Here is a 20,659-nt window from a genome sequence, read left to right as displayed (position 1 = left end):
GAACAGCGTGAAAAGAAAGAGGTATTCTTCTTCCTCTGCCTTAGAATTTGCTAGATACACAGACACGCCTATGGCGAGGTTGATTTCAATCTCCAGTGAATGTTGAATTCCCCTGAACATTAACCACTGAACTCCACTTTGACCTTTCAAATAATGGCAGCTGAGATAATTGGAACATTAACCAAACTCGGAACACAGTAAGCGCCGGCTACACCATGCTGTTTATGTACTATATATCGTTGCAACTTGTGTACTATATCGTGCGACTTCATGGAGATGTTTCATGGACTGACTCTGTGTGTGTGATCTCTGCCACCAGGTTGACAGGTAATGAACCCCTGTCCATCTTGCCACTGAGGTCTATCCCGGAGGAGAGCGTGGGCAGGGCCCACTACAAGCTGTGCGACCGGCTCAAACTGGAAAAGAAACAGCGCAGGATGTGCAGACGAGACCCGGGCGTGGCCGAGACCCTCATGGAGGCCATCAGCATGAGCGCCCTGGAATGCCAGTATCAGTTCCGCTTCGAGAGGTGGAACTGCACCTTAGAGGGGCGCCACAGAGCCAACATTCTAAAGAGAGGTACACTATAGGGGGCGGATAAGTCAAAACATATGTGTCTACTGTCAAGACAGACTCTTTGACTTGCAGACTTTGCAGAGTTATTACAATGGCTTCCCTTTCCTTTTATCTCATTCCCCCGTTCGCCCCGTCTGTGTTTGCAGGATTTAAAGAGACGGCCTTCCTGTACGCCATCTCCTCAGCGGGTCTGACCCACGCGATGGCCAAGGCCTGCAGCGCCGGGCGGATGGAGCGCTGCACCTGCGACGAGGCCCCGGACCTGGAGAACCGCAAAGCCTGGCAATGGGGCGGTTGTGGGGACAACCTGAAATACAGCAATAAGTTTGTCAAGGACTTCCTCGGCAAGCGATCCAACAAGGACCTCCGCGCACGCGTGGACATGCACAACACCAACGTGGGCATGAAGGTGGGTGTGCTGATTAGCCATCTTGATTTGCCTGGCGTTCCGTCGGTCCTCTCTTCAAAGAGAACACACCTCTCTTTTGTCTTTGCTCTACTTCAACTTCTATTATGTCCACTTTGGTCTTTCTTTAGAAGTGGCCTCCCGTGGGGCCACTGTGGATGATGCATTATACGGCGTGATCGAACAAGAGCCGATATCCAAATCATTATGAACAGAAATGCTGGTTAATTCATTTGATTGGACCAGTCATGTGTTTAAGTTAATCACGGCCTGTTTACAAACATTAGCCTGTCAGCAAACATCTAGCAGAGTGATTTGAAATAAATGCTGATCTAGCAGAGTGATTTGAAATAAATGCTGTTTTTATATAGAAGAATAGGCACTATTACACTTTTACAATATTACATAAATATATATATATAATATATGTCACCTTACCTGTGGTTTTACTTAACCATTCTGCCTTGTTAGGTAACTGACAGAGTTGGCACATCAGTGCATGAAAAGATTGCATCACGTTCAAGGTCATAAAAAACTTAATTTGTAATATTTCGTTCCAATAATTTTTTTATGAATACCACTATGAACCTAACTCTAACCTAACATATCTATCAAAGATTCCAAAGATTTCCGAATTGTAACCCCTTATATTCCCATTTGTGTTAGGGTTATGGTTATGGTTAGGGTTGGGGTTAGGGTTAGGGGTTAGGGTTATGGTTGGGGGTTAGGGATAGGGTTAGGGTTAGGTTAACCCTAACCCTATACCCCTAATGGCATGAAATAAACCACTGGGGTCGTTTTGTCCTTTTTTTTTTTTTGAGGTTTTCAAAATATAATCTTTACGGAAAATAAGCAAACGGACCCAATTTCATGACATAATCATCAACACAGCCACAGTTGTACACACACACACACACACACACACACACACACACACACACACACACACACACACACACACACACACACACACACACACACACACACACACACACACACACACACACACACACACACACACACACACACACACACACACACACACACACACACAGGCTAAATACAGGAAATAGTTGCTACAGTAAGGAGGCACAAGGGTTAATCAGTAAATTGTTGTTTTCTTCTGACAATAAATGAACTGGAAGCTTTTGATCCTAGATCAGTACTCCTTCTCTTAGAAGTGTTTGGTTATGTTACATATTAAAATAATGCTGATTAATTGTTCACCTGAATGGTTGGGGTGAAAGCATTGTAATAACATAGGGAGGTTATTTCTGCCGTTATTATGTGCAATCAAGTGCAAACCAACTGTGCTTTCTGTTAAACGAGAATAGACTATTATCGTCTCTACTGTAGACCCCTTGCTTTTTTAATGTTGGGAGTTTAAACACTGCAGTGTTGGTAATTGCAGCCAAAAGTCCAAAGATACAGTTAAAATGACCAAAGATGAATTTAATGTGACCACAGAAGAATCACATTGATAGAGTTTTATGGTGCATTCCAGTGGTGGCTGGGAATCGTCTACCCAAATGCTGCGGTTATTAAACAAATACTATAGATTTTCAAGCACCCTTATTATGGTAAGATAAAAAAAAAAAGCCTAAAAGCCTGGCTTAAATTAGCTGTTAAATTTGGTAGAATTGGAATGTGCTCATTAATCAATATTTAGTTTTCCTTCTCAAAGTAGAGATTGCCTTGCCAACATCCAGGCATTGTTTGTGACGAAGGAATACGTTTTCTTTTTTCTTTTCAACTTGGAAGTGATTTTAATAGTGAAAACAAAAAAGAAGACAGAATGGTCTTAAACTGTCAAGCCAAAGCAAACTCTCTGTTGGAATCGGTTACTTTGACTTGGAGTTTCTCATATTGTAGCCATTTTTTGTTTGAAAATGAATTATAGCAGACACGCACTTCCCAAACGTTAGCAGACACAAACATCTCCCTTAGGACCGACGCATGCTCTTCCTTTAGATCACGGCTCTCCAAAAACCCTTCTCTCAGGACATTTTATTTGCGATAACAGATTTACTACACTGTTTTTGTTCAAACTTGTTTTTCTTATGCACATGTAGTGAGGTGTACCACGTTTGGGGTGAATTCCCATATGGAGCACAACTCTAGGAATGTGCTAGCCTCTGCATCCCCCCGACATTTTAAAGCTGACATATCACATTTTCCTGAACTGCAAGTGTGGCGAATATGCACTTCTTATCCCCCAATCTGTTTTACAGTGTGAGAAAATAACTCCAAAAGACCGTCCAAGGCTCATCTGGAGAATATGTATTATGGATTTTCACACAGTACTACTAACCTGTGGTTGATGCACAAACAAACTACGACCTACCACAGAATAATGTTAGAAATGCACCCTGGTCTTTTTTAGCTGACCGCTCGTTGTACAGACTGTATCAGGCTTTTCATGAAAAGAAAAATGATTTTCTCTCTCTTTTTCCCAGCTGTTTGTCTGAACAGTTTTCTATATTCTTATATAAAAATGACACTGTGAGGTTGGGTTGATAGATTGTCCTCGGTTTACAAATGAAACCGGATCAGAATTAGGGCCCGGTGTCGTGCCATCCTGCCCCCTCTTTTCCCACGGAACCATCTCAATGGATCTTTTATTCAAGAGCGCTTTTTGGCAATATCACCTGCTTATCCTAATAACCATTCTTGAGTTTAGTCAAACCCTGTTGTCCTTGGGTTTCTCATAACAATATCAATCTTCGCCACCCAACCTCTTGAGATTAATTCGCTTCGTACCACCATAATATGAACACTTGTGCACAATGTTTTATTGTAGTCTGTTGGTATGATGTCGATAGTACTTCACCGGCAATAAGTGGAGCCCCTAATCTTTCTCTGGTATGATTATCAACGCGATAGAGCAACGACTATAAGAGATACAGTATATTTCCATGGTCTCTTTATATTAACCTCACTTCACAAAATTCAATAATGTCATTGACATTTCAGAATGTTTGGGTAATTTGGTCCTTTGAAATGTTGCTTACCAAGCAAAGGCATATTAAGTTGATATGTAGTTTATCAGGGAACCTCCCTTTGATGTTTCACCTTTTGGCTAACTGTGCCATCCTGTCCTCCACGACCAGGTGATCAAAGCGGGGGTGGTGACCACTTGTAAATGCCACGGCGTGTCTGGCTCCTGCACCGTCCAGACCTGCTGGAGGCAGCTCCTGCCCTTCCACGACATCGGCCAGCAGCTGAAGCAGCGCTACGAGACCTCCCTCAAGGTGGGCAGCTCCACCAACGAAGCCACGGGGGAGGGAGAGATCTCCACAGGCCGGAACCAACAACAACAGCAGCAGCAGCAACAACAACAGCAACAACAACAGCAGCAGCAACAACAACAACAACAACAACAACAACAACAACAACAACAACAACAACAACAACAACAACAACAACAACAACAACAACAACAGCAGCAGCAGCAGCAGCAGCAGCCCTCGCCTGCTGGCCCCAGTGACCAGATCCCCCGCACCATGGACCTGCTCCACATTGAGGACTCGCCCAGTTTTTGCAGGCCCAGCAAGTACTCGCCGGGTACTTCGGCCCGCAAGTGCCACAAGGACAAGAACTGCGATGCCATCTGCTGTGGCCGGGGCCATAACACCCAGAGCAGGGAGGTGACCCGGCCCTGCCAGTGTCAGGTGCGCTGGTGTTGCTACGTGGAATGCAAGCAGTGCACTCAGAGAGAGGAGGTCTACACCTGTAAAGGGTAACCAGCAGTATCCCAGTTACACCCCCCCCCCTGTTGGCCCTGTGACCAGAGGAGCGGAGGAGTGGAGGATGGTGGTCTTAGATGGGGATGTATGGTGGTGGTCACTGGTCATTTTGTTCTTGGACAAATGTTTGCCTCCGCTGTCGGGGGAGAAAAAACGTTCCAAGGACAAAGAAGAGCAAGCGGACGGAGGAGCAATAAGCACTTTGAGGGATTTATGTGGGTTGGGTTCTGATGTGCTGTGGGGTTAGGAGGAGGAGGGACTGCCCTGCCCTTCTCAGACAACAGGGTCAACATCTCCAGCTTCTGGTTTCAGAGTTGCCTTGGAGAGAAAGGCTTCCACTTGCCTATTCAATACCCAGTCAGAACTGTCCATGAGAAAACACAGAGCCTAGCAGCTGTCTCCAGCTAGCCAGCACTTAATGAGGATCCAATACAAGGACAATAATAGCAGGAGACTGGGTTCTGGGCCTTGCCCAAAGAGAATTGTGTGTTTGTGGCGCGTGTGTGTGTGTGTGTGTGTGTGTGTGTGTGTGTGTGTGTGTGTGTGTGTGTGTGTGTGTGTGTGTGTGTGTGTGTGTGTGTGTGTGTGTGTGTGTGTGTGTGTGTGTGTGTGTGTGTGTGTGTGTGTGTGTGTGTGTGTGTGTGTGTGTGTGTGTGTGTGTGTGTGTGTGTGTGTGTGTGTGTGTGTGTGTGTGTGTGTGTGTGTGTGTGTGTGTGTGTGTGTGTGTGTGTGTGTGTGTGTGTGTGTGTGTGTGTGTGTGTGTGTGTGTGTGTGTGTGTGTGTGTGTGTGTGTGTGTGTGTGTGTGTGTGTGTGTGTGTGTGTGTGTGTGTGTGTGTGTGTGTGTGTGTGTGTGTGTGTGTGTGTGTGTGTGTGTGTGTGTGTGTGTGTGTGTGTGTGTGTGTGTGTGTGTGTGTGTGTGTGTGTGTGTGTGTGTGTGTGTGTACACACATTCACATGCATTGAATGTTTGTGCGTGTGTGTGTGTGTGTGTGTGTGTGTGTGTGTGTGTGTGTGTGTGTGTGTGTGTGTGTGTGTGTGTGTGTGTGTGTTGGCAGCAGAGTGCAGGGGTGCAAATGGGTTGGGGGGGATGGGGGTCAAATGACAACTTCTATGGCAATCAAGACCATATTATTCAGAGACTGTTAAAAAGACAGGGTGTAAGAATTATTCTACACGCACATATTAACACTCACACACATTGTGTGTTTGCATATGTATGTAAATAAATACAATTGTATGTTAATGATATTATACAAGCCACTTATCTAAGTATGTTAAGACAAACCACTAACCACACAGACGTTTTGTTTGTGTGCTCTTGTTCATTTTTTGTTTAGTTTTGTTTTATTTTTTATTTAATTTTTTTTATTCATTTTGACAAGGCCCTTTGGAAAGCAGCACATTTGAGTCCTTTGTCTCTTGCTGTGGATAATTTATGGATAATTTGGGACTGAACTCCCTCACAGGGAGAGAAAAATTGCTAAATTTTCGTTCATTCTTTTTTATTGCAATATAGTGAAGCCGTTGGTGAATGCGTGTACAGAAAACAGCTTTTCTTCTTTTTTTTTGCCAGTCAATTTAGGCCATCTTGGTCGAGAGCGAACTCAACAAATGTTCAGGGAATAATCGAAACCACTATACTTATTTGGACTAAAGAGAGAGAGTGAAAAAAAAAGTGTAAATTCAAACGAAATTCCAGTTGGAGGGGACAGTGACCTTGGTGTTATTACTGGCTGTCATGACAACAGGTGATCACCTGACCATCAAACGATCCACATGTGACTTTGAGGTGGCGTGTCTACGGGGGAGACCTCTCTTTCAACCGGCAGCGCTCCAGGGAATCGCTCAGAAGCGCCAGACGTAGCTGCTGCTGTTGCTATAGGTGACTATTGAAACCCCCAATTGGAAGCGTGGCGCTCTTTTGCAAAAAAAAGTAAAAAAATATTCCCAACATGCTCAGCTTTCAGTGTTGTCGGATAGGGTCTCCATGGACACGCCACCTCATACAGCCGTTGGTAGAAATCTTTTATATATATATAAAGAAAAAACATTATTTGCTGTGGCTCCTCGGAAGCTAAATCTACTAAATAGGATATTTTTCTTTGCTATCTATTGCTATGAGGATATAAAGACAACTGTGGAGAACTGAAGGAATGTAGCCCCCTGCTGTTTCACTTCCCTTTCGTTCTCACAGCCACAGTTTGATTGAGCCATATACAACATGTAGACACGCACCACATCCTGGAGGCATCAGACCGGTCGAGCCAAGTAGTACGGTGCAACTAGAAGACTGAAACCTAGCTCGACATGTCTGCAAAACCTTCCAAGTGCTAAGATAAAACATATTTTGCAACAAGGCCAATACTTTCCATACTTTGTTGCTCGTATTGTTTGGTTGTTTATTCCAGAACAATGGGCATGAAAAAAAAATCACAAATTGCAAAGATGCCGTCTTCTTTCAGATGTACGTAGTCAATTTTGCGACACATGAGATGGTTTGCTGTCAAATATTTACTATTCGTCACCATATAAAATGACTGTTAACAAAAATCAGTATTCCAAACCTTGCATCACTAACTACAGTGATAATTCAAGACACAACTGATGAGAGTGAAGTGTATAACTTGTACATACATTATATGAACAGCACAGACATCTATCATTCTCTACGTCTCAGCACTTAGTATCTGGGAACATTATATAAAATGATATTAAAGATATATAGGGCCTTTTCTTTGCCCTGTTTTTGTTTAGATGGGTGTGAATTGACTACTGAGTGAGGGACCCAGCTTTGTATTATAGACCCATTCACGCACTGAGGCCCCATGAAGCCCTTTTTAATTTCCCTGAGTATTTAAAGATCTGTATTTATGGACATATACAGTGCAGATTCTTTTTTTTGTAAATAGCAAAGGGTTATTCTCCTGTGGTATATAGAGACAAGAGTGAGGCACATGTTTAAATCTCACAGGCAATTTAAAAGAGGAAATTTACCTTGATCTCAAACCCCGCCCTCCTTTATTGATCCTCCAATCACAGCTGTTGTTGCTTCCCTCGGACAAACAAAGCAACTTGGAGGATGGAAAGAAGAGGGCGGGGCTCGAGGTAGGTCCATTGGTAGCAATAAGAACATTGGAGCAGGTCACTTAATACTTGGCGGGCGGTGGACTTGTGTTGATGCGTTGGCTAGGGTGATCATGAATATGGAGTACTTTGCTGCTGTAACCTTGTGATTGTTAAGAGATTGTAATCACCATCAGTGAGAGGAGCTCGAGGGCCAACGCCAGCAGATACAGTAGCAGCATGCCAGACATCCTTCTGAAAATGGCTTTGACCACAGGTATGTTAGGGAGACAGGTTTTTTTTTAAATTATTTTCTTTAAGGTGACGATCACATGAGGTCAATTTGGATCAAACCGCACATCCCTGAACAAGTGGGAGGGAGGGGGGGGGGGTTGGGTCACACTCCAGGATGATGAGATCCTGGCGTAGACTGTTCATCTCGAGGAGGTGAATTCCAAGCATTTTGATATGAGGAGGCATGCCAAATAAAGACTGGTCAAAAACATATACATAGAACTTTGCACGCTACATGGAAACCATAATGGCTATGCTGAGAGCCGGAGGATAAATGCCTGCTTCCCGCAGCTTTTTAGTGTGTGTATAGTCCACACACTCTTGGGCCCGAGACTGTGGTTCTCTGCTATTGAATGGATACAGGACCGTAAACAGGCTGGAGAGGAATACATATGCACACGCCGAGTGCATTTTTTTTGGTATGTTTATAGAGTGTACATAGGCCTACGCAACAAAAAAAGAATCTCAAGACAAAGGACAACATGATGCAGCAGTTGGCTCTGAAACTTCGACGTCAACGTCCTCCATATTCTATTTTTTCAGCCCATAGCTCTGCACTGTGTAGCTGTGTTGGTGGATCATGTACAAAATTCTATTTTGTAGGAAAAGAAAAATGAAAATAAAAGAAAGATAAATTATTTTTAAGTATATTATGAGCATGTGTTCAGTGTAAATAACGTCAAAAGTCTAAACTGATTTTATATCCTATGTTTTTTACTCTGTTTTTTTCTTTCGACTTGTATGGGTGTTTTGTTTCTTTTGGGGTGGAGGCTTCAAGAGGCAGTGTAGACTTTAAAGGTGACATATTTTTTTTTCTCCATATAGATATCTCAAACATTTGCTGTTACAAGCACAACAACAAATCCTAACAAATTTTGCAACACAACTTTTTCTGTCCCTCATTCACACTCATTGTATAGGACATAAAACACACAAATGAAATCATACGCATCTGGTTTTTGTAGCACATGATATATTCATATACCTCTGCTGTGGTTTTGCACACATTTATTTAGTCTGACAGTTATTGAGAGTAAATGAGTTTGAATATGGCCACCAGTGATGTCATCAGGTACATTGAATCCTTGTGTTGTGTTATTTACAGCTCAATGAAATGATAAGGTAGCAGTCCCTATAAGACCATGTATTGCTGTTTTTTCATCTACAGAATTTCATGGAGCTGTAATTAACACAACACAAGGATTAAGTGTCCCAGATGACATCACTGGTGGCCATATTCAAACTAATTTACTCTCAATAACTGTCAAACTAAATGAATGTGTGCAAATTTTTTAGATGCGAAAAAAAATCAGCATTGTTTTTTGGTGAAGTGTCCCTATAATACACATCTAAAGTATATCCATAACTGATGATGATGACGAACTACACACACACATATATATATATATACTGTATTTTTAACTCATGTTATATTATATATAGAAACGGCGTAACTGTACGGTAGATTGCGGTCAAGGGATGGATTATGTTTATGTTCACCCATCACATTGCGAGTGCATTGTTCTACGAAGCATTTACAGAATCATGTCACGTTCTGGAGTCACATCACACACAAGTAGATTATTTTGTTAGGATTTGTGCTGCGCTTGTAAATAAAATGCCACAACCATGTATTGCCCTTTGTGATAATACTACACCAGCAGAGCTCTGTCCATGTTCACTTCTTCATGTCTTATGGGAACCCTAAATTATTTTCCTCTACCTCATGTGTATAGCTTGTAGGTATAAACAGATCACAAATGACTGGTAAGAATGTATTTAAGTTATTTAACATCTTTGTATAACAAAGGCGAGAAAAATCGGAAATAATAAATGAATTTTTAAATTATTTCATGTTTGGTTTCATTTTTATTAGATTTCTTTGTTAACTATTGCTTGGATTATCTTGATAATACATGTAACTATTTATTCATGATATAATAACTACTGTATATCAAAGAGTATATGAGTCCATGAGCACTTCCACTCAAACTCGGTTTCTTCGACTGTTGCATTTGAAACTTGAAATTCAGAAACAATGCTAAACACTGAAAAAGGTCATTTATAAGATAGTTCCCCTTTAAAGGACATTTACATACTGTAGAAGGAGAGGTTTGTATTCTTGTCAGCAAATTAACAGTATGGTTATCGGAGCCAACCCTTGGGCGTACGTAGAGTACCTTCTCTGCTGCAGGGTGATGTCAGAGATAAGGCTTGAGATGTCCAAGATGTATTCCGATATCATCGTTGAGATATGTGTTTACTAGAATCTGATACAGACCCCTGTTGGATTATGATAGTTATCATAGAGGCTCGCCCACTATTTGCTATGACATGTTACATTGGTTTAGTCTAACCCATAAGGACACTACTATAAACTGATTATCAAGGCCTCTGTCATTTTACACTGCACAATACATCTGTAATGGTGTCCCCTTACCACTATGTCAAACACAATTATTTTGAAACTCATTAGTATAAGATATAGATATAAACATTTTTTTTTTGTGTCCGGGGTTTAGACAGTGAGGACATGTGTGCCAGAGCTGATACAATCTCCCCTGTTGGACTACTATTATTTCAACAAGCTCAGTTCCACCACCAGATGTGTAAGGAATTATGGGAATTTTCTTTCTCAACAACCTTGCAAACTCCTCTCTGGCCTCGTCGCACCAGCCTGGAAGCCCCGAATAATCCCAGAGAAAGAGGCCTTGAGATCCCCCGGTCTGCCAAAAAAAAAAATGACTTAATATCAGGTTGTGAAAACAAAACACCATTAATTGGTGTATCTGTCCCTAATACCTAAAACATCACTGGAAAAGCCCATGATATCCCCGACACGTGTATCTAAATTAGCCGGCGCTGCGGCAGCACCCCCCTTTAGTGTTAGCTATCCCTCCCCGGGGTCCTACTCGCCTTGCCCCAAGGAACAGAGTGGCCTGAATATTCCCTGCCTGCCCGACCCCTCCTAGCTTCCTGCCTTGTGCCAGGCTCTAATGCGAGCTGTAACTTTGCGGTGTGCTGTAATCCAGCAACGTTTTGACAGCTGTTACCATAGAGGAAGTGGGTGCAACTAGAGCACAGACCCCCCCAAAAAAAGAAGAAGACATTTTTGAAAAAAGTCAAATAGGAGACTTTGCCCCCCCCCCCCCACTCTCGTTAGCATCCTCCTGGTCTGGTTAAACGGACAAAAGGCAGAGCAGTGGAGCAGAGAGAGTGAGAGAGAGAGAGAGAGGGAGAGAGAGAGAGAGAGAGAGAGAGAGAGAGAGGAAGTGAGAGAGGGGGGGAGAGAGAGAGAGAGGATAGTAAACCCTGGACTGTTGAAAATGTCACAGGATCTAGTCTAGCTGAATCTCCCCCACTGCACAGGATGTACTGATGCTGCTTGGCTATGTGTGGAGGTTTTGCTGAGGAGTGTTGATTGTGGTCGTCTTGTTGAATGTAATTGAATGCAGACCATGTGATGCAGGGGCCACAGAGGCAGTTGTAGAGCAGACAGACAGACAGATGGACAAACAAAAACGAGAATATTTGAAACGGATTTCAATAACATTTTTGCCCTGAACCAGACACCGGGCGGTTTATTAAGGGGAACATCGCTAGGACATCAAATTGAAGTGTTTGCTGGCCAAAGGCGAGCTCATCGTGATGAAACATATGAGCCCAACCCTACGAAAACACCTTAGCTCATGGCACAGGTCTATGGAACCCTCTGATTTATGATTTTTCTTTTGCTCTTTGGGAAAAAGCAAGTTCCTCTCTGGAAAGTGTGATAGGGGTCTGAAAGGTACTGTATGAACCTCCCTCTTCCTGTGCCCTGCCCAATAGTGAACCTTGTTTAGAACTGTTTTTGATTGTTGTTAAGTACCTGTCAAGGTTCCCACTTGTCCCTTATGCCTGGAAAAACATGTGAGCTCAGCATCTCTGAAAACAGGAGCGACATTTTTTTAAGAAAAAATAAAGAAAGAAAAGCATGCTGAAGAAAAATACTTATGCATCTGGCCGTGCGAAGGTATCTGCATGCGACTAGGACAGGGATCACTTTGTTCATATTATGTTGCATTCAGGCTCGCAATCAGCGAGCGATCTCACCGCCAGTCAAGATGAGTGAAATAGATACAAGTGTTATTGGTGTTAAAGACTACATTCCATTTTGCGCGCCACTTGCCTGAATCGTGGCGGTTTATTCAATAAAACACGTCAGTTAAAATGTTTAGAGGCGGGTTATTAACCGTGCAGTTCCAATCCTCAAGCGCCAGGCAGCGCGTTACATCTGTACAAGTACATCATGTGTTTTGTGACGCTGTGGTGGATGCGACTGTGGAAGCTATCAGCGTTTTCCACATGGAAGACATCTGCCACTATATTGGAGGTCTCTACTCTATGCTAGGCCATGTCTGTCTGAGGCCTCCCCGCAAGATACGATGGATAATGATGATAACCGACTCTAGAGGTTTTCAACACTCGCTCGCAATCATAAAAATGTCAGCTTCACATGACAAAGTAAATTTATCAAAACCTCTCTTCGTTTCATAGGTTTGGCCCCCCTCCCTCACGCCCCACCAGCCCCAAATCCAAAAGATAAATAATTCAACAGTGAACATACATTTTACGATATTCGAATGAGGGCCAAAGTAAAAAAAGAAAGAGAAATATATATAAAAAATAAAAGATCCTTCAGCAAAAGTAGAATAATAATAAATAAACAAATGATTCTATAAATAATAATGGAGCATGTGTTTCTTTCATTGCAGAACATACTTGGGGGAAAAGCCCTGGAGATCCCATTGCAGGGTTTCTAGGGGAATGGGATAAACAGGGCTTGTTGGCAAGCCCAAATGTGCTCGCAATTGCACCGGGGGAGTGGGATCACTTGCCAGGAGAGGTGCAGGGTTAGCAACATTTTATTCTTGAGGAAATTCCTCCTATTACTCCATTATTCATCAAAATCTCTGGAGGGGGATGGATGCTCTAAACTGCTCTAGCAGAGGCCGGCCATTGGAATAAAACGGTTCACAGTGGTAGACGTCCCAGACGACGAGAGAGCAATTCTGATGTACAGCCCGGAAGGATATAAGGGGGGATGGACACATCCTCCTCAGTCCATCAATTCACTTGGACAGTAAGTACTTCTGGAGGTCACTCGATGGATATTCAATACTCCAAAAGTACACTGTATAAAAAAATTAAATGTTTAATTAAAATAAAAAAGCCAAGTCCAAATAGATCAACTGTTTACTATTTGTGAAATTGAAATGTCCTTCAACCAGGTCACCGGCTGTTTTGTACATCAGGGATGTATGAAATATTGACTAGTTGGATTAGTTTCCTACAGCTAGATTTATTGGAGATAGATGTGTTATATCACTGTGAGTTGGATACAACATGGGAGTTTCTGTCTGCACCGAGCCCTGACCTATGACCACTGGACCAGGATATGTGTGTGTGTGTGTGTGTGTGTGTGTGTGTGTGTGTGTGTGTGTGTGTGTGTGTGTGTGTGTGTGTGTGTGTGTGTGTGTGTGTGTGTGTGTGTGTGTGTGTGTGTGTGTGTGTGTGTGTGTGTGTCTGTCTGTCTGTGCCTGTGCCTGTGCGTGTGCACATGCATGCATTGTCATGGTCCTACCATGTCAGTGTCCCTGCCTCTCTCTGTTCTCGTCCCCACTCTACTGCTCTCATTATCACTAGTCACAGGTGGTGTGTCACGAGACAGCTGATCTACGCTTTGGAGGCAGAGTGCTTCTGGGTATATAAACCCGCCCCCAAACGTAGAGAAGCTGTCAGATCGTAAACTCTCATACCACGTTTGTCACGTTACTATGTTCTTGTCGCTACTCTGTTGCTTAAGTTGTTCGCCTGGATCTCTTGTTCATCGACCTTGACCTAATCTCTATTCTCATCCTCTCTCCTAGCCTGTACGGTGAAGACCTGGAGATGCTGGCCTGCTGGTTAAGACCTGGAGACACTGACCTGCTGGTGAAGACCTGGAGATGCTGGCCTGCTGGTTAAGACCTGGAGACACTGACCTACAGGTGAAGACCTGGAGACACTGGCCTTGCTCACAACCTTGTTCTAATCTCTATTCTCATCCTCTCTCCTAGCCTGCACGGTGAAGCCTGGAGACACTGACATGCCGGCTAAGACCTGGAGACACTGGCCTGGTTCACAAAGTACTGCTCTGACCTACGCCCAGCTGACGACACCTACTCCTGCTTTTTACCCCGTCCGTATGACATTCATGCCCACGTGTATATCCTGGACACTACGAGAATTTACCCTGTGTACCGACCCATGCCTGTACATTCGACCACCCTATTAAATATACCCATTGGGTTTTGCTCAGTTCTGCCTACCGTGTCTCCTTGCCTGCACATTGGGTTCCAAACACAACCGTGATATGCATGTGTGTAGGGTTACAACATTTTGGGAATATTCAAAGGCGAAACCTTTCCATGGGAATTAACAAGAATACGTGAATTAATGGAAATACAATGGAAATATGGTGGTTATTTACACAGGCAGCTGTATTTACCATCTCACATGCAGATAGAAATATAAACCTGTCTGGTTCCATGGAGTGCAAAGACTTGTTTAGGCAAATATTTCAAAAAGATTTGCAGATATTGGGCTTTAAAGGGCAGACTCTTGTGGTTCCATTGGCCATTGTCATTCACATACCTTGAAAGGTCAAGGGTCCTCTCTGAAAATGGCCAATTCTTAACCTCAAGATGCAGCTTTAACCTTATAGCCCCTTTACAGGTAACTAAGATGACATGTTCTGGTCTCTAGTTGTATGATACCACTATCGTTGTTCTAGCTTTAAAGCCCACTACAGCATCTGAAAGATAGTAATGTTGGCTATCTTCCATTAAACGGAGATGTCTTAACCAAAACATGTCACAAGACCTAGTATTGCCTTATTATGTGTATATAAAAAGGAAGTTCACTATTATAAACTAAGATGTCCTTATTAATTAAAACCCAAATTCCCAAACTTAACTTCCGACACTCGGCAACCCAACGTGCGTGTATGCATGTGTGTGCGTACGTGCACATCTCCACATGTGTCACGTGAATGTGTGGTGAGGTGATGGTGCTGTTATTATTATTGATAGTGGTGGGGTTGGTGGTGGTGGTGTGTGTATAGTGTTGGGGGTGGTGAGGGGGGGGTGGGTGGCACAATAGCAGCCTGATGAAAGAGGGGGTTCAGAGAGATGGGGGGGGGGGGGGCAGCAGCAGCTCTGGCTCATGCTTGGTTTGTGCAGTAAAGATTCCCCAGCTGTTCCGTGGATTAGCCCGTGTGCTTATGTGATTAGGCTACATGGCACCACGGCTAGACCAGGCGCCTATGACCCGGGGAATGCAGGATGAGCTCGAAGGGATGGGACGATGGGAGATGCAGAAGAGGCCACCACTGAGGCTACAACTGTAGGACCTGGGAAAGAAGAACTGGCTACGTGGAGACACAAGGGAAGTAGTTCATTGCAGGACAAACAAGGAGCTTGGTATCGGTATAGGCAGGGGCGTAGCTAGGGGGGGGGGGGAGCTTAGGATGATTCCAAAGGCCCAGCACTGCGCCCCCCCCCCCCCCCCAAAAAAAAATATATATATAAATATATAAACTAAAAGGAGAATACCTTCAACAAAGAAGGGACCGCACACTCCACAGGACTGGTTTTTGCTTTTTTTTTTTTTTTATTGTTGCACAACGCGTTTCGCTATCGCTTCCTCAGGTGTATTATATATTATATTATATATTATATATATATATTTTTTTACTAGACATCACTCAGGTGTATTATTGATGCTCTCATTGATACTATGTTTGTTTCTGAAGTGTGTGTGGTGTGTGTGTGTGTGTGTGTGTGTGTGTGTGTGTGTGTGTGTGTGTGTGTGTGTGTGTGCGTTTTTTTTTTTTTTATTATTATTTTTTTAAACACACATATAAACAAACATGACAACACACGATAAGATACACAAGCATTAATATACAGTGTATATCCAACGAAATTACCATTTATACCAATGTCTTATACAGGATATACCCCTAATACCTGTTATCTAAAAACCTACACACATATGCTCCAGCTCGAACCCCCCCCTCCCGGACCCCTCTTTGGATAGTACCTCCATTATCCCTCGCTCCTAACCAGACACTACCATTATAAGCTAGCTTTTATTCTCTCCACCACTTCTAACCACATTGACATTTTGGATTCATTGAGACCCAGAATTCTTGCTGTAGATATTTCTTGATAAATCACATCGAGATATGTAAGAAACCAAACTTTCCGGCACATTTTTTCCGGTTGAAACCAGCGTGATGCGATCAGCTTTTTAGCTACTGTGATACCCGATAAAACCAATCTCTTTAGCTGTGGATTTACTGCAAACTCAAAAACATCATTCAATAGTAATACAGAGGGGTGTACAGGTATATTCCAAGATACAAGTTTTGATATTTGTTGGGTCACATCTTTCCTGAATGTCTTAACTGGTGGGCAGTCCCAATACATGTGCATAAATGTCCCTTCGTCCCCGTTTGTACATTGGGAGCATTTGGAGTCTTGTTTAAGACCCATTCTGTTCAGTCTTATAGGAGTCAAGTATGTCCTGTGAATATAGTTAAGATTGATTTGTTGATGGTCCGGGTTCCTTGATGTAAGTCGGACATTTGCCCAGGCTCCTTGCCAATCAAAGTCACTTTCCAGGTCTGGTATATCCCTCCTCCAGACAGAGTCTAGTTGGAGGGTTTCATACGAGGACGTTAGTAATTGATGATAAAAATCTGAAACAAAACCTCTCGATGTCTCTCTTTCATAGAAGAATTTGTGGTATCTGTGGTGTTCAATTGGTATGTCTAATGGAACACCGTGAGACTTCAAACATAGCCGTAACTGTATGTAAAAAAGCCATGTGGACATGGTGAGATTACATTTTTTGCATATTTCTCCATAACTACAAAAACCCTGTTTGTTAAAAACATCCCCTAATGAGTGTATGCCTTGCTCTTCCCATATAGGGAATCTTATATGTCGTTTTTCAATTAAGAGTGCATTGTTATTGAATAAGGGAGTATGATTGTGCCATTTTTGTGGGTTAGGATATTTTTTTTGTGTTTCACGCCATATCCGGATCGCATGGGTAATTATGGGGCCAAATTTCAGTTCACAGTGCTTGATTGGTAGTTTAGTGTATGCTATGTCCTTCAGTCTATGTTTTCTTCTAATTTTCTCCAGGATACTAATGCTTGGGGGTCAAACCATGTTGTCAATGGTCTTTGTAACTGAGGGGTACAATTCCCTGACTGTATTACTAGATATGATACTTACTACCACTACCTTTGTACTTAATATTCGGCCACCCAGTACTCGGCATAAATATATTATGATGAACACTGTCACGTAGATGAAACGGATCCAACACAAATGTACGAATTAGAAATAGGTCTTTATTTCTACACAGCGATGGTGTGTAGAGCAAGCACTTAATCAAATCAATCACATTTATGAATGGGAATTAGTATGCACTTTTATGGCAAGAGTATTCGTCGGTATATCAATAGAGAATGGCCAATCTCTGAAGGCGCAGGTGGTACATATACGACCTGGAATAGTTTAAGGAATAACAGCAATGATACTTTAATGATTATAGACTGGATACACTAGGGGGGGTTAATCCGGTCGCTTGTAAGCCGACAGGAGTAGGAAGGGGGGGGGGGGGTAGAATCCGGCTGCCTCATCCGGTCAAGGGTATCCCAGGTGAACCCACTGTAGTGCCGTTCAATGCGCCGGCGATCCTTGGACCACAGATGAAAGCAGGTGGACTCTTTGTGGGCCGGCGTCCTCCGGTCCACGGAGGAGAGACGTGAAGCGACCTCGTCTTGCAGAGCGTCTCCTCACCTTGCGTCCTCTCCAGGGGGGGGGGTTCCAACACACGGCAGTGTCGGGGGTCTTTATCCATGGAATAATCAACGTATACAAAGCATAATCCGTGCCGGGGAAGGCGGGCTGTCGTCGGTAGAATAATCCGGTATACAGGTCCACTCGCTCGTCGGCTCTGGGGCTCCTCGGGTGCAGCTTCACGTGGGGTCAACCACCCTGGATAAACAGCCAGTTTTCTGCCCGAAACGATGGGGTGCTGACTACGGTAGTATTCTCACCGCACGAAGCACTATATATTAACAGACTATTATTAGCTTAATAGACTACGTCCAACTCGACGATATAGTGCCAAATATGACTATTCAAATATTAATATACACGATGTCTCAATACCGATGGTAGGCGAACTTGGCCTTACTCCCACACGTGGCGTCGCGGGGAGGCTTTACGTCTGTGACTCTATTGGAGGGTAAGAAACTGGACTGAAAAGGAAGTCCTACTTTAGTAGCGCAGTATATATACGCACTATGAACAAATAGTCCCATTAGTGGTGCGGTAGCCAGATTCCTACGCGGAACTAGGACTTGTTCGTACATGTTGAGCGGTACGTTTGAACTGGGTCTGGGGGGTATGGCAGCCTGGCACCAAGGTCTCGACCAATAGTAGAATGGAGACTATTATGGGATGTTCAGTAGGCTAGAATGGATATTCAATGCATATTGTACAAGGAATATACAAGGGATATCAGGGAATATTAGAGAATATACAAATACAATTAAATATATATATATAAATAAATATATATATTCGGTTTAATCTGGCCCTTCACAACAGCCACCCCCTGATTGGTCCCAGACCTAATCAGTTAAACAGAGACAGATTAATCGCGTTGTCTATTTACACATAAGGGTTTGCTGTAGGGGTCAGTCAACTTCACAAAGTCATAGGGTTATAGGGTCATGGTCATCATCGATTGTGTCTGGGAGTCGGGGCAGTTCTATGAGCCTCGCCACGGGACGGGTGTAAGTGCGACCCTGGACAAGCACTTCAGCTGCTCGGACCTTGCCGTCGGCACCGGTGATCACTTTGCTTACGCGGCCGGCCGGCCACATAGCTCCGGGCAGTGATTGATCAATAATCATGACGACTGTTCCTTCTGTCAAATTGTCTCTCTCCTTTACCCACTTCTGGCGGGTCTGTAGAGACGGTAGGTAGTGTAGTAGGAAACTGCTCCAAAACTTGTCGGCTAATACTTGACTGTACCTCCACATTCGTCGGCCGTTCGCTTCTTCAGGCCGGTACATTGTCTGGGGTAATGCAGGATCTAGCCGCCCCATCAGGAGTGTGTTGGGGGTAACTGCGTCGATATCCGCCACATCACTGGAGACATATCCGAGGGGCTTCGAGTTAAGTACTCCCTCAATCTCCGTGAGGACTGTCATTAGGACTTCTTCCGCCACAGTCTGGGCCCCAAGTACTGCGTACAGGGCTGTCTTTATGGAGCGCACTTCTCGTTCCCAAGTGCCACCGAAGTGGGGTGCGTTTGGGGGGTTGAATTGGAAATCAACCTGTGCTGGAGCGAGGTGGGTCTTAAGTTCTGGGCCCATAGCTTGGAAGCTCTCTCTCAGCTCTCTTTCGCCGCCTTTGAAGTTTGTCCCATGATCGGACAATAGGGTAGACGGTCTTCCTTTCCGTGATGTGAATCTACGGAAGGCCATAAGGAATGAGTCTGTGCTCATGGTCGGGAGAAGCTCGATGTGTATCGCTCTGGTGGTCATGCATTTGAATACAATACCCCACCGCTTCTCGGTTCCTCTTCCTTTCTTTATGTGCAGCGGGCCAAAGCAGTCCATACCCGTTGAGTGGAATGGCTTGTCACCGATTCGGAGGCGACATGGAGGAAGGTCAGCCATCCTTGGTATGCTGGGCTGCGCGCGCCACTTACGGCAGTCTAGACATGTTCGCTGGAAGCGTCGTACCGCCTCTCTTCCTTGTAGGATCCAGTAACGACGTCTGATTTCCGCGAAGACTCTTTCTGCTCCTGCGTGATGTACATCCTCATCGTATTTCTTTATAATCAGCTCTGTGACCTTGTGTCGGCTGTTCAATACGATCGGGTATTTAATGTCATCCGGTAGATTGGGGGCTCTGCGTAGGCGACCACCCACTCTGATGAGGGTATGAGCGTCGCTCTCGGGGGCCAGATGAATTAATCTGCTGTCGGATGGGACGGGCTTTCCTCCCTGTAGACAGGCCAATTCATCGGGGAACGAGTCTCTCTGGGCTCGCTGCAGTAGAAGCAATTCTGCTTCCTCGTAGTTAGCTGCTGACATATCAGCGGGGGACTTGCACTCCGGGTGGTACCGCAGGAATGTTCTTTGTTGTGCACTCTCTATGGACGTGCAATCGTCTATGTTAGGGTCGGTGGAGGCTACGGTGCTCAATCCACAGAACACAGACTTCTTATTTTCCACCTCCTCTGGACTTGCTTCCCTCGGGATAGGCCTGGGCCACTGTCCTTCCGGGAGTCTTAGGAATGCGGGGCCGTCACTGTAGACATTGCGACGGGTGAGGTCATCCAGGGGCATTCCCCGGGTGATGACGTCAGCTGGGTTCTGTTTTGTATCAACGTAGCGCCACTCTGTTTCTCCGGTTAACTCTTCGGTTAAGTCTTGAATCTCGGTGACTCTGA

The 20,659-nt window shown here is 44.1% G+C and overlaps 1 protein-coding gene across 1 annotated transcript in view; it reads left to right on the top strand.

Moving 5' to 3' along the window:
* Positions 1 to 5,239, top strand: part of wnt9a (wingless-type MMTV integration site family, member 9A) — a gene marked incomplete at its 5' end in the record, with an annotated part of 26,191 nt that extends 20,952 nt beyond the window's left edge. The window contains 3 exon segments of the mRNA XM_084327240.1: positions 320 to 579; positions 723 to 985; positions 4,093 to 5,239. Coding sequence (XP_084183366.1) covers positions 320 to 579; positions 723 to 985; positions 4,093 to 4,725 — 1,156 coding nt within the window. The 3' untranslated portion in view covers positions 4,726 to 5,239.
* Between the last annotated feature and the right edge of the window lie 15,420 nt (positions 5,240 to 20,659).

This window comes from Notolepis coatsorum (genome assembly GCF_963971535.1).
Source record: "Notolepis coatsorum genome assembly, chromosome: 13".
Taxonomy (NCBI): Eukaryota; Metazoa; Chordata; class Actinopteri; order Aulopiformes; family Paralepididae; genus Notolepis; species Notolepis coatsorum.
This window is presented reverse-complemented; position numbering and strand designations above follow the sequence as displayed.